The sequence below is a fragment of the Alternaria viburni genome (assembly GCF_023758015.1).
Source record: "Alternaria viburni strain BMP 2772 chromosome Unknown scaffold_28, whole genome shotgun sequence".
In the NCBI taxonomy this organism is placed as follows: Eukaryota; Fungi; Ascomycota; class Dothideomycetes; order Pleosporales; family Pleosporaceae; genus Alternaria; species Alternaria viburni.
The window spans coordinates 421,242-435,339 of NW_026055797.1; the positions used below are offsets into that span (position 1 = coordinate 421,242).

The window sequence follows — 14,098 nt, forward strand, 5'->3', positions numbered from 1 at the left end:
CATCGCGGCAGCCATTGACAGCGCAGCATTCCATGCCGCTATACTACATCGAGTATGCAACGCTGCAAGAATAGCAGATCCAGAGTCGTTCGCTAGCCACGTACTCGCCCAAGCCAAGCAGCAGCCACGCTATGTTTCAGACGCCTTGTGAGGCTCGAATGCTGTAGAAGGATGCTCTGATACTGCCGCCAGACCGCCAGAACGTAGTCTACCGGTCCAAGTCCCCGGGTGCTGGCCCTTCGATGGATCGTGTTTCAGATGTTTTGGCGCGAAGTGGGCGTTGGTTCTCGTGTCTCTACGCGGGGAACAGTAAGGATAAGAAGTCTGTCTGCGCCGCAATCAGCCAGTCCATCAGCTTCTTCAAGCACTTCATTTAGAGCACTGCCCGACGAGTCGATCGTGTCTCATTTCCTTTCTTTCTCCATCTTTTGCGCTTTTGTCTTAGACACCTAGAGCTGGCCTCTTCTATTAATCGCTATTCGATAATCTCTTCCTGTTACTATTCTCAGTCTCCACAGCGTAAGTCACTGCTTCTATTCTCGAGTCGGTTCATTGGTGCTGATTGGAAGTAGTCTGGTAGCTTCACATCTTTCATCATGTACAGCCGTCAAACAACACCCCCGACTGCTCCCTTCAACTACATCCCGGGCAGCGTCGGCTCGGACGTCACATACTACTCCCAGGCCTCATCGCCAGAACCTCACATCTCTGGTCCTACTCCTCCACGGTCACCAGTTCGCCAATATGGACCTATCCTCCTCCCCAAGGTCCGTATGCAAGATCAGGTTGCAGAGCCCACTAGTGGCCCCATCAGACATCGCAGGACGACGTCTACTTCTTCCAGCATCGGCTATGCCTACAGCCCATACTCACGGCCAGCCTCGATGGCGCGCCGTGGATCCAGTCCTTTCAACCACAACATGCACAACGTTCACAGCCAGTTGACTTCTCCTGTGTCAACTGCTTCCTCATACGACTTCAACCTCTCTACCCTCAACTCTCCCATCACTTTCGCACAGCAGCCTGAGCTTCCTCGTCGATCCTCATACATCGGATCGCAATCTCGCTCCACCTCAGCTAGCCGAGCCCGCCATGATCGCTCCGCATCTGCTGGAAGTGTTGATGAGCAGGTCATCAGCCGGTATGGCTTCCCCACCTACCGCAATATGCCCAGCTACGTCACTGCTTCAAGTGCCCCTCAGTCCAACTTGAGCCTTGTCACTTCCCTTCCTTCTGCATACTCTTCGGTTCAGGACATGCCCAGCTTTACCTCCACCTGCTCGCAAGACTTCACTATCCCAGAGTTTGAGGCCGCCCCAGCTGTACAATACCCTTCCTTCACCGATGTCAGCTTCGACAGCTTCCAGCAAGTCCCTGCTACATCTTCTCTGGTTGAGTATCTCTCTTCTACCAACCCCTCCCCATCTCTTGTTCGCCGCGTCACTAGCGCACCACGCGGCATCAACAACCACTTCTGGTGGGACATCCGCAATCTCCGCAGCTGGGAGGACTTCAACATTACCACCATCAAGTCCATTCCCTCGGTGCTTCCTCTTCTTGAGGTTCCCGTCCCTGCCAACTACCTTCCTCAGCCTTGCCGCCAAAACCTGCAGCCAGAAAACGAGTCGGCGCTCCAAGACATCTGCACGAACTACTACGCCAACAAGGTCAATGCCGCTCTCAAGGTCGCTCAGGGCAACTCTCACATGGTCATGCGCTCTATCAAGCCTGTCGCTGGCCAACGCACACAGCCCGAGTTCGTCTCCAACTACCCCTCCGACTACGAGAAGACTCTCTTCGGCGACAGCCGTGGCCGCGTCGTCGGTCTCGTCAAGTGCTACGACCAATGGAACACCGGTATGCGCAGCGAGTCACCACCTAAGCAAGTCCTCTACCTCCAAGGACTCGCTCACCTCCACCGCGTGATGCGCGAGCACGGCTGCCGCTACGGCTTCATCATGACCGAGATCGAGCTCCTCTGCGTCCGCTGCGGCGGCCCATCCTCCTTCTCCACACCCGACCCCACAACCGTCAACGCCCAAGCCGGCGTCCCCATTTACGGTTACCTCGAGACTTCCGCCCCCATTCGCCTCTCTACATCCGGTTCCCACCCTGAGACCGGCGACATCCAGCTCACCGCCGCTCTTGCTCTCTGGTACCTCCACATGCTCGCCAAGGAAAACCCTTTCGAGGGCATGGGTACTTGGCGCATGGACGTTGGTGGCCCGGCTGCATTGACCAGGCAGAACTACCTCGAGAAGGATACCTGGATTCCTAAGCCCCAGCTCGGCGAGAAGAGGGAGGCTAAGAGGGTCAGGGGATGGGTATTCCCTGATGAGCCGCTTAGTAAGAGGGAATGTGGCAAGGGAAAGAGGGGTAAGAGTGTTGGTTAAGAGATGGGTTTGGTAATGGTTTATGGGTTATGAGGTATGATGGGATGATGGGATGGGACATGAAAATATCAGCTGCTGGTCAGCATAAGCTCTGCTTCTTTTTTGCATTGAGCGGCGTTTTATCTTCTTGGGTTTAGCAGCATTTGCACGGCGTTTCTTGATTGGGTAGCATTTACATGGCGCGCATTATTTTACAGATCAAATAGTATCTATACTCCTAGTTCAGAAGCAATGGTATTTCTCGCCATCAATATTTTGGTTCGCATGCTTGATATGGGTGATGTGAGTGGTACTTCTGAGTTGGCGCCTGGGGTTGGGCCTTGGGTCCGGCGCGCATCACGTGTGCCGGCTTTTGGGACGAGTCTTTGGGGTATAAATACTGCGCGGGATTCTGGTACTGAGACTTCTTCATCATACTGCTTATTCTTCTTCACTAAAATTCGAAGATAGGACCATCATGAGAATCCTGCTTCTTTCTCCAAAAACATACCCAAGCCTACCATGTGTTCGGCGATCTCTCGAAAACTCCACACTATGGAGTTATATGAGCTGTGCTTCCTCCGTCGAGCATATCAAACATCTCTCGACCTCTCCTCATTCTTCGCTTCTTCATTACACTCTTTCCCACAAATACCAAAAAGCCAGATTTCACAACACATGGAGAGTTCCGCTGTTCGAACAGCAACAGCTTAGCAACATGTCGTCTTTTGGCTTCTCTTCCCCGATACGCTCTTCCACCAAGAAACCGTTGGCTATATCGCTGTCGAGGGCTCAGCGGTGCAAACAACAACAACAACGCTAACAACATGCTGTTCTCTTCGTCTCCTGCGGGCAAGAAACATTTCCACCTTTTACTTCCGTAACACCAAAAACCGGAAGCATGAGAGACATGGAGAGATTCGGCGGTCCAGAACACAACAGGGATAAACTTTATGTGTTGCTTCCCTCGTCTTTGTCTAGAAAAGAAATGGTCAACCTACATGTCCGCGAAACCCGAAGTTAGGAGCCAGACATACTATGGAGAGGTTCGGCGGTCCAAACAACAGCAACAATAAGCGCATGTTGTCTTCCTCTTCTTTGCGCGGAAACAAGCGACCTTCATATAGTTCTATGAACACCGAAACTACGTGCGTCCCACTAGATGACCAGCTTCGGTGGTCTAAACAACAGCAACACTAACAACATGTTGTCTTCCTCTTCTTCCTCGAAAACAAGTGGCCAACTTCAGTCTGCATAAACACCAGAATTTAGCACGCCTTATAATATGGAGAGGTCTTGCGGGTCGAACAACAGCAACAATAACGCCATGCTGTCTGCCTCGTCTTTTCCCGGAAAGAAAGTCAACTCATTTCAGCTTTCTAAGATTCAAAATAAGCAGGCTATACTCGTATGAAGAGCTCCTACGACCCAAATAAGGGATTCGACAGACTCATGTTGTCTCCCTCTTCTTTCCGCGAATCGAAAACGACGAGCATTATGTCTATGGGATGTCTGGCGCGACTCAAAATCCGAAAGGAATCCGTGGATGTTCGCTGGAGAACAGAGAGGAAGAAAATCGACAATAGGAGTGATGTATGGCGTTGGCGCCTGGCTGTTCTTTCGACCAAAGATGGTTATAAGAAGCTGTGATGTCGGCGCTTCTGGCTGCTTCCGCTCTACATCTAATCTCCCGAAAGTACATGGACGATATTGCATGTCTCTTAGCGCCCGCTCAACGGGTATATAAACCCCTCGGTTTTCTCGGGTCCTGACTTCCCATATCACTTCTGCTCTTGCCTTGTCCAAAAGGGTGCTCAGTCGATGCCATGTGCGTGTTGGCGGTTTCAAAAATTCAAAGCGGACGACCCTATGGAGTGTCGTACGCGTTCCAAATTCCCAAATGCATGAAAGATGACTGGGATGACCGAAAATCTGGAACCGACGGATCCATGCAAGTGCACCGAAGAAGTGCGTACTTCTCGAAAATCACCGCCTCACCTACATGACTCTGTGTTGCCATCGGCCTTTCGACATAACTAGAAACAACCAAAAAAAAGATACCGCCGTCCATGTTGGCTGTTCTAAAATGGCACCGTAGCCCCGCATGTTCGAGAAGGAGACGTTGCGTCTCTCCACTGTCCGAGTCGAGGAGCCACCGTGCACGAGTGGGATAGATAAACACCATCGCGGCTCTCTTCTTCTCTTCTTTATCCTACATCCTCATCTAGAGGACTCTAAAAAGCAGTAAGAGAGCCCTAGATGTTCTGTTCTGCTTCTTCGCTTTCTCCAAACCACAACCCGATCTTGACGATGGCGTGGCCAAGGCTGCTCTTGTTCCACAACGATCCCTCTGCTATGTTCTAAAACATGTTTTTGGACTGCTCGGATGTCTTCTCGGTCTCAGCACCCCTCAAAAAATCGCGAGACAATATCCATATGCCCTCGATCGGGCACTCGTTTCCCTCAAAATTTGGCATCAGTACCACATGGTGCCCGGGAAAGTGTGCGCATGGCTTATCCTTCGTCCATCTCTGGGCGTTCCAAGGTAGATAGAAAATCTGACATGGTCTCCACCGTCGCATGCGATGACATACTATTATCTGGCAATCCGAGTGCGCATAAATATCACGACAGCCGGCTCTTTCTCTCTTCATCATGAATACCCTCGACAGAGTTACCAAAAAGCCAAATCTAAAGACGGATGGTTGCGTCTGTCGCTCTCCTCCAAAATTCACCATAAAGATCAACGATGACGCAATCCTCCGACTTCTCTGAAACAAAAGATTGAGAGAATATCGCCATGCGCGAGTCGATCGGCAGCCCATAAATGCAGCTGGCCACTCGATTGAACCGTACGCATGCATGAAGTAGGTCATTTTGGGTGCTGCTGCCAAGGAAGACAGATATATAAAGTCTGCTTCTCCGCTACAGTTCTTACTGCACTACCCACATTCCACTGTGTTCAAGAATGGGTGATGAACGGTATGATGGAGAGAGATCTTTTGTTTGACCTGGAAAGCGAATGGGTTCTGCACCATGTGTTTGGCCGTCTTGTGGGGTGTTCGAGTTGCGAATTCCAAATATGGGATAAAGAGAACCATGCATCTGTTCGCAATGTTGCTCATAGCCATGCTATTCCGTATCTCCAAATGAAATATATTATAAAGCCTCAACTTCGGCCTAGTGACCTGTTGGTTACCCTCTCGGCGAATAAATACTTCCACCGTCCGATTCTTGGATACTTCACTTACTCATGTTCATTTTGCCCCAACCCAAAAAGATACAGATTCATTCTATGGAGGTTTGGGGTATTTTCTGCCTGGATTTGGAGTCGAGATCGTAATGATGCCCGCAGCCTTTGCGAAGTCTCCATGTGATTGATACTTCAATGCTTTTCGCGTTTTCCAACATAGGAAAGTGGTGGTCATGGTTTCGTCGACTGCGCTTTCGTTCGGAAGCTTCAGGAAAGCAAAAGGTGAAGTGCTGACATGTCGTTGGTACCTGAGCTGTGGCGCTGCACAATCAGCGGGCATGCTTGTTGCATGTGCAAGCGCAAACCTCGGGTGATTGTGGCAAAGATATAAGGGTGTGGTAGGCCTGCGGTGTGGTGCGGATGCAAGCGGTCCGGCAGTGACAGCATTTGCCGATAGGTTCTAGGCGCAGGCGTGAAGGTCTAGATCCTGTGCGAGGACGAACACGACGAATGGGTAGGAGCCTGTCGTGAGATACTTACTGCTTTGTGTGTTGCTTCAGGGTCCTCTTAATGTTAATAGCGCCTGCAGTGTACGCTATCCCGATGATGCAGGGTACTCTAGATCGAATGGTAAGTATGAGGCTGCAGGTACGGCTTTGTCTGCGAGCTAAGTCGCCGCTATTCGACAAGGGAATGCGTGCGCGTCATGACAAGTCAATATCTGGATGGTCGCTGTGATATCTCACGATGCTCGTTGGCTTACTGGAAGGAACGACGTCGGTCGCGTGTGGTGATGAGTAAAAGCATGCATCGTGGTGGTCTCAGACATGGAGAGTGCATTGACCGCCACGTGCGCTAACGATGCTAGGAGGGAAAGCCGCGATTCTGATCCACACAAAATTAACTACTGCCCCTCCATCATCACGTCCCGCACAAGCTGCACAAGCCCGACGAGGCGCAAAATCGAGGGAAAAAGCACGCGTGCCTTTATCCTGACACAGTCCCTCCCGCCAATTCTTACCCCAACGCGCTGCTTGCGGGTGCAAAGACAGCAGGAACCTCGCCCGAACCCCCACTGCCCTTTCTCACCGCACCCACCCGCCGTCCTGCTTAGGCCATCTCCTAGCCCTCCGCAGACGCTGCCGCACATTCGCAACCATGGACGTTGCCGGCCTGCGGGACCGGATCCAGGCGACGCTTGACGCCAACGCCGCCATCAGACAGACAGCCGAGCTCGATCTCAAGCATGTGCGTGTTGAAGGCCGGAATGCTGCCTGCCAGACGGAAAACTGATAGACATATAGGCCGAAGAAAAGCCAGGCTTCGTCGATGGCCTGCTGAACGTCCTCGAGCAGGAACAGAACAACGCCGTGCGCCTGTCGAGTAAGGATGCGCCTGCTGCTGCCCCATAGGCCCTGGTCACTAACATCTACCCCAGCCGTCGTCTACCTCAAGAACCGCGTCTCCAAGGGCTGGTCGCCTGCCGAAGAGTACAGCCAGGCTATCCCCATACCAGAGGAAGAGAAGGCCGCCTTCCGCAGTCGCCTCGTCCCTGTCCTCGTCGCCTCCCCGCCACAAGTGCGCATACAGCTCATTCCTACCCTCCAAAAGATACTCGCATACGATTTCCCCGCCAAATGGCCCGACTTCCTCGACATCACAGTTCAACTCCTGAACGCGGGAAACATCGAGTCAGTCTTCGCCGGTGTCCAGTGCCTGCTGGCGATATGCAAGATCTACAGATTCAAGTCGGGCGAGAACCGGGCGGACTTCGACAAGATCGTCGCCATGACATTCCCCCAGCTGCTTAACATCGGTAACTCGCTAGCTGGCGAGACGAGCCTGGAGGCTGGAGAGATATTACGGACGGTGCTCAAGGTGTACAAGCATGCCATCTACGTACGATCCCGCAAACACAACATGTGGTCGGCAGCTAACAAACCCGCAGTTCGACCTCCCCGCATCCCTGCGCGAGCAGCAAGTCATGGTTGGCTGGTGCACACTCTTCTTGACCGTCGTCGGCAAGGAACCCCCGGAGACGTCCCTCCCCGAAGACCTCGACGATCGGGAAATAAACCACTGGTGGAAGGCGAAGAAGTGGTCGTACGCGAACTTGAACAGACTGTTCGTCAGGTACGCGATACGATGCTGCACGCTTCACGCGGGCTCGGCTAACAGGGAACAGGTACGGCAACCCGTCCGCGCTGGGCAAGAACAACGAGATCGACTACACCGAGGTCGCCAAGACCTTCATCACGAACTTCGCTCCCGAGATCCTCAAGGTCTACCTCCAACAGGTCGAGAAGTGGGTCGGAAAGCAAGTCTGGCTGTCAAAGGCCAGCTTGTACTACACACTCAACTTCCTCGACGAGTGCGTCAAGCCCAAGTCCATGTGGACTCTCCTCAAGCCACACACCGACAACCTCATCGCGCATCTCATCTTCCCAGTACTGTGTCAGTCGGATGAGGACATTGAGCTTTTCGAGGAAGAGCCACAAGAATACCTGCACCGCAAGCTCAACTTCTACGAGGACGTAACCGCACCCGATGTCGCCGCGACAAACTTCCTAGTCACACTCACCAAGAGCCGTCGTAAGCAGACGTTCACGGTGTTGAACTTTGTCAACGAGGTGGTCAACAAGTACGAGGCCGCTCCCGATAACGAGAAGAATCCGCGAGAGAAGGAAGGTGCTCTGCGCATGATTGGTACACTGTCTGGCGTCATACTGGGAAAGAAGAGTCCGATTGCAGACCAGGTCGAATACTTCTTCGTCCGCCATGTTTTCCCCGAATTCCGCAGCCCCCACGGTTTCCTCCGCGCACGCGCATGCGACACACTCGAGAAGTTCGAACAGCTCGATTTCAAGGACCCGAACAACCTCATCATCATCTACCGCAACATTCTCGAATCCATGGCCGACCCTACGCTCCCAGTCCGTGTCGCCGCTGCTCTGTCACTGCAGCCTCTCATCCGCCACGACGTCATTCGCACCAACATGAAGCAAAACATTCCTCAGGTCATGCAACAACTCCTGAAGCTCGCCAACGAAGTCGACGTCGATGCGCTCGCAAACGTGATGGAGGACTTTGTTGAGGTCTTCGCCCCGGAACTTACACCCTTCGCTGTAGCGCTCAGCGAACAGTTGCGCGACACCTACCTGCGTATTGTGCGGGAGTTGGTATCAAGAAACCAAGAGAAGGGCGAAGACAGCGAGTACGGCGACTTCCTTGACGAGAAGAGCATCACCGCGCTTGGTGTACTGCAGACAATTGGTACTCTTATCCTTACGCTTGAGAGTACTCCCGACGTTCTCCTACATCTGGAGACCATTCTTATGCCTGTCATTACCATCACGCTCGAGAACAAACTTTATGGTACTTGACCCGAAAACTCAACTCTTCATCTCCGTACTAATCCAATGACAGATCTATACAACGAGGTCTTCGAGATCATTGACAGCTGTACCTTCGCCGCCAAGAGCATTTCCGGCACCATGTGGCAAGCGTTCGAGCTGATACATAGGACATTCAAGGCCGGTGCCGAGCTATATCTAGAGGGTATGCGCGTTCTTCCCTGCTAACCGCGGTACCTTTGCTGACCATTTATAGACATGCTTCCCGCGCTCGAGAACTTCGTCAACTACGGTACCCCAACTTTGATTCAAAATCGGCAATACCTCGATGCCATCGTCGACATGGTCAGGACGATCTTCAAGGACGACAAGGTTGGCGGCGTTGATCGCATCTGCGGCTGCAAGCTCGCAGAGATCATCATGCTCAACATGCGTGGCCATGTTGATGACTACGTCCCAGAGTTCATTGGACTTACCATGCACGTCCTGATGAACGATGAACCTAAAGTTAAGTCCTTGAGGATACATCTTATGGAAGTGGTCATCAACTCCATTTACTACAACCCCGCCCTGGCACTGCACGTGTTGGAGACAAACGGCTGGACGAACAAGTTCTTCAGTCTCTGGTTCTCTAGCATCGACAACTTCACCCGAGTTCACGACAAGAAGCTGTGCATTTCTGCAATCTGCTCCCTCCTTACCCTATCAGCTCAGAACGTCCCTGTCAGCGTACAGCAAGGCTGGCCACGTCTGTTGCAGGGTGTTACCCGATTGTTCCAAACTCTCCCCGCGGCTTTGAAAAGTGAGTTTGCATTCCGATCCATCCCACCCGCAATGACTAACAAATGCACAGACCGCGAAGAAGCCAAGAAGGAAGACACCTTTGACTACTCCGCCGAATTCGAAGAAGAGGAAGACGAGGAGTGGGAACAAGAAGCCGACTGGAACAACGAGGCGGACGAGACTGAGGATGTCAAGGATGAGAGTGCCGCTTACCTCGACTTCCTTAACGAGGAGGTAAGAACACCATTTCTGATATTCAATTCGCAGGCTAACCATAACCAGGCGCAAAAGTTCAGTTCGCTCGATGATGATGACGATGACGAGCTGGAAGAGGAAAGTCTCCTCGAGACACCGCTTGACAAGGTGGAGCCATACGGCATGTTCAAGCACGCATTGCTCCGTAAGTATTCCGCATTGAGTCACGCTAGAGCTTATGCTGATTGTACTCAGGTCTCCAACAGGAGCAGCCCGCGCTTTACGAGAACCTTACCAAGAACCTCAGCCCAGAGGAGCAACAAGTGGTTCAGGGTGCTGTTCACCAGGCCGATATTATCGCCCAGGTCCACGCCGAGGCTCAAGCAGCTGCTGCCAACGGCCAGCCAGGCTTACCGCAGCAGTAGAGTTGCTCCATCGATAGCATGGCCTTCGTCCTCCAGGAAATGGAAGATCGAGCATACGTCGCTCGAAACGCCATCGGACAGATCGCCCCAGATGTTGCTGGAGAAGCATGGCTCATGGAAGTTCGCACAAGGCTGTCTCATCCATGTTGGAATGACGTACAAAAATACGGCAAACACTTACTTGGAGTTCCGGCAAACACCATTCGGCGCACATACAAGATCGAAAGGAGGAGGCACCACAAGCTATCTGTTGAAGGAGCTGTGAGGCAGTTCAAAGAAGGGGCAAACTAAACACCGTGGAGCCTACATTGAGGCCAGATTTTTCAATTTGCATGTTTTATCCCCAGTGTAGTCTGCAACCCTGTTCAGTTTCTTCTTCGGTCAGGTGGGCCTGCGGAGCAGCTGGACCCCCTCTTTTAGCGAGCATTTTGGCGTTTTGATTCTTTCTTGGGAACAAGTTTTGAATCCGGAGGTTTGTTCCGGTAGTTGGCTGATAGTCGAGGTGGTGTGGTGTGGGTGTAGTTATGGCGTTGGGTTTGGTTGGTACGAATGTTATGAAAAGAGGAGGACGATATCCACGAGAGGCACCATTGCTTTGGAATGATAATCATGTATGCGTGATGAAGGTTGTTGCAAAGGCCTAAAGGCCGCAGTAGATAGTTGTTTCCTCTTATAGGAGCACATTATGCAAATCCGTTACCTTGATCTGAGACTATCATTTAACTGCAGCATCTTTTTCAAGTGAGAAAATAGACACCTTGCAGTCTATGAAATGTACAAGTCTTGACTGGCTCCATTGTATCGGTTTTGGTACGGTATCTGCGGTTCCATCTCGACCATGAGTTTGAAGGACCATATGTTAGAGGCGGAGATGCTGCTGCCTTGTAGGCTGCATCGACATCAAAATATTTTCCTAGAGTGATTTGCAGTCGTGACGACAACACGTAATCGACGTTGGTGATGTATCCAATATCCAGTTCTCGGTTGGTTCAATGTCTTCGGTGTTGGTAGGTGACAGCAACCACAGTACCGTCTAAACCACAAGATTAATATCGTGTGCTCTAGGCGGAGATTCTGCTGCCTTGGGGATGGTCGGAGTATAAACTTTCGCCTTTTGGGCGATACTTTTTCATCTATCATCCTCCTCTTCATCTGAAGCTCATACACGATTACCCGAAGTAACACTCGAAGTCACCCAAAGTACCTTTCAAGGTCATTGCAATCGGATCATCACGAGACGAGCGCGCAAACAAGAAGAAAAAACTCGAAGCCATTGCAATCGGGTCATCACGAGACGATCTGTACGTCAGATTGGCGAGCTGCTGTCGCCCTGTCGATCGCGAGAGGAAGTCGCGGCGCGCGCGCTATCGATAAGCCATGGACGACGCCTATGACGCTTGTTTGATTATCGCAACCCGAAACGTGGTAACAAGCATCGCGCCGGCAGCCTCACTCGCACAACACCTAGTGCTACCTCGAAACAATTCCTCATCCCTACGCGACTCTTGGATCTCGCGACTATCTCTCCGATCAACCCTTTGCCTTTCCCGCGACTACGCCTGGTTGGGAAGCGTGGTTTAGTGCGGCACACGATTGCGCGCGCAAGAAACTGGATATGTCGCGTCCGACAGTCAGCAAGGCGAGGACGGGGTACCCGATATTCGCTGCGACGTTTGCGAGTAACAGGCCTGGGGTCCTCGTTGTAGGAGGTAAGTTACCCTCATGCCGACATCGCCAACCAGACTGACTCGAATACAGGTGGTGGGGGTGTGAGTACTGACCCTATATCAAAACGCGATCGATGCGCCTGCTGACCACTTCTCATATCAGGCTGGACGATCCGGTGTCAAAAACCAAATCACAGCATTCGACTTCACCTCACGAGCGCCGACCGTACAACCATTCGCGGAAATCGAAGCGAGCAAGGACGACTCGATAACGTGTTTGGACAACCTGTCTACGAAAGATGGCCTTGTTTTGTTCGCTGGAAACAACAGCAGTGAAGATGACCGGCTGAAGGGCAACAATGAACATCTGAGGGCATTCGAGCTGAAGTATCCGAATAGTGCTGAGAAAAGAGATGGAAACGTTGAGTACCTCAGCAAGACAACGCTCTTCACCGCACCGCAATCGAGTTCCGCAAGAAAGGAAGCCTACCAACGTATCGTGAAACTCTCGAAACCACAACGATCGACCTCGAATACACCCAGCAGACGCATCGGAGCGATCGCATCAAGTCTTGGAGACGATAACGAAGTCGTCATCTTCGCCGCTACATCTACGAGACCTACGAATCAGGACGTCATAGGGCGAATCAATTTGCATAATGGCCAGGAAGCTAACGACATGGACTTTTGGACACAAGAAGAGGGGAAATATCAGCTAGCTTACGTCACCGATTCCGAAGTCTTCGTGCAGACTGTCAACTGGGATTTTGATTCAAGGAAGAGCAAGGGAAAGAACGAGCACAGGAAGCTCTACACCATGCCACACGTCGAGAAGGGCGCAAGGAGTAAGCTGCGATGTGTACGGTGGCTTTCGCCGAAACATCTGCTACTATTGAAGAACAAGCCGAGCAGAAGCGGTGTGGAGTTGCTCCTCATTCATCTCTACGAAGAAGGTCCGGCAAGCGTTGTCCTACGGAAAGCGATGCCCAAGCATGTCAAGGCGGCTACAGATATGGACGTCAGCTTGCTCGATGCAGACAAAGATGGCGCCTACCAAATTGCGATAGCGATCGCAGCGATCGATATATCCTTGACGGTGTATACGATGGATTACCATGGATCTGCCAGAGATTCTCTGAGCTCATTTCACGCATTCAATAGCTATGATAACGTAAGCGCAGACACCAGAAGAGCCCAACACGTGCTAACAAAAGCAGGTCCACGAAGTGCAAATGACAAAGGCTGTCTTCTCTCCTTTCTACAAGCCCGAAGTACCAGCTGGTCGTCAAGCGCCACCCCAGTATCTGCGTCTGGCGAGTACGTCTTTGGGAAACACGATCAGCGTCGAAACATTCCAATTACAGGACATCGGGTCACGCTATGTTCTCCAGACGGCACGCTCGAGAAACATGTTCACAGCAGCGACCTATCTCGTCATCGCCATGGTCGTCGCAGTGGCCGCTCTCCTGATCCAGTCACTCATAGATCCAGAGGGCAACCTCACCAAAGGCATACTTCCCGCCAGTCTGCGGAATGCAGCAAGCCAGCACAAGACTTTTGGCGAAACACTGCGCGAGAAACGCCACAACGCCATCCTCAACAATGCGGACTCACCAGTGGTCAAGACATCACATCGGATCGCTGATCTACTACATCTCCACCTCCCTCACGTCCTCTCTGACACCAAGCCATCCGAGCCATCCGGTCAACAAAAGGCGCTTGTCATACATCATGACCCTGAATCTGACGGCACGCTCAGTACAGAGGTTCACGCTGGAGATGAAGATGTCCTGAAGAAGCACGCCTCTGCGAGAAAATGGGAAGAGCTCAGCCACGAAGAGAAGAGTCAATGGAAGGAGAGGCTGAGTGACGCGGGTATGTGGGCTGTGGGTGAGGGTGAGACTATCTTGAAGTCCATATTCTTCGGACAGATCGGTGGAGTCATTGGCCATGTTGCAGAGGGCGTATTGGCTGGCTAAGACATGTCACGGTGAGGGGACGGCTGCACAACGGCCACGGATGGTAGCCTGTTTGTGGGCTTTGTAGTGTGTGATACCTAATTTCTACTACCTGATGTTATGGAACTCTTTCAATGTGATACTGCGCGGTG

At 52.0% G+C, this 14,098-nt stretch overlaps 3 protein-coding genes across 3 annotated transcripts; all 3 read left to right on the plus strand.

The window, feature by feature from the left end:
* Positions 1-596: 596 nt before the first annotated feature.
* Positions 597-2,393, plus strand: J4E79_010121 (uncharacterized protein; the record flags this gene model as incomplete). Its single annotated transcript, XM_049358961.1, has 1 exon — positions 597-2,393. The coding sequence occupies one exon, from the start codon at positions 597-599 to the stop codon at positions 2,391-2,393; it is 1,797 nt and encodes a 598-aa protein (XP_049206694.1).
* Positions 2,394-6,723: 4,330 nt separating this feature from the next.
* Positions 6,724-10,321, plus strand: J4E79_010122 (uncharacterized protein; the record flags this gene model as incomplete). The annotated part of the gene is made up of 10 exons (XM_049358962.1): positions 6,724-6,813; positions 6,870-6,948; positions 7,004-7,464; positions 7,514-7,698; positions 7,751-8,940; positions 8,992-9,123; positions 9,175-9,720; positions 9,772-9,935; positions 9,984-10,101; positions 10,152-10,321. The coding sequence occupies 10 exons, from the start codon at positions 6,724-6,726 to the stop codon at positions 10,319-10,321; spliced, it is 3,135 nt and encodes a 1,044-aa protein (XP_049206695.1).
* A 1,615-nt stretch (positions 10,322-11,936) lies between these two features.
* On the plus strand, positions 11,937-13,967 carry J4E79_010123 (uncharacterized protein; the record flags this gene model as incomplete). Its single annotated transcript, XM_049358963.1, has 4 exons — positions 11,937-12,030; positions 12,080-12,090; positions 12,152-13,159; positions 13,206-13,967. The coding sequence occupies 4 exons, from the start codon at positions 11,937-11,939 to the stop codon at positions 13,965-13,967; spliced, it is 1,875 nt and encodes a 624-aa protein (XP_049206696.1).
* Positions 13,968-14,098: the final 131 nt, after the last annotated feature.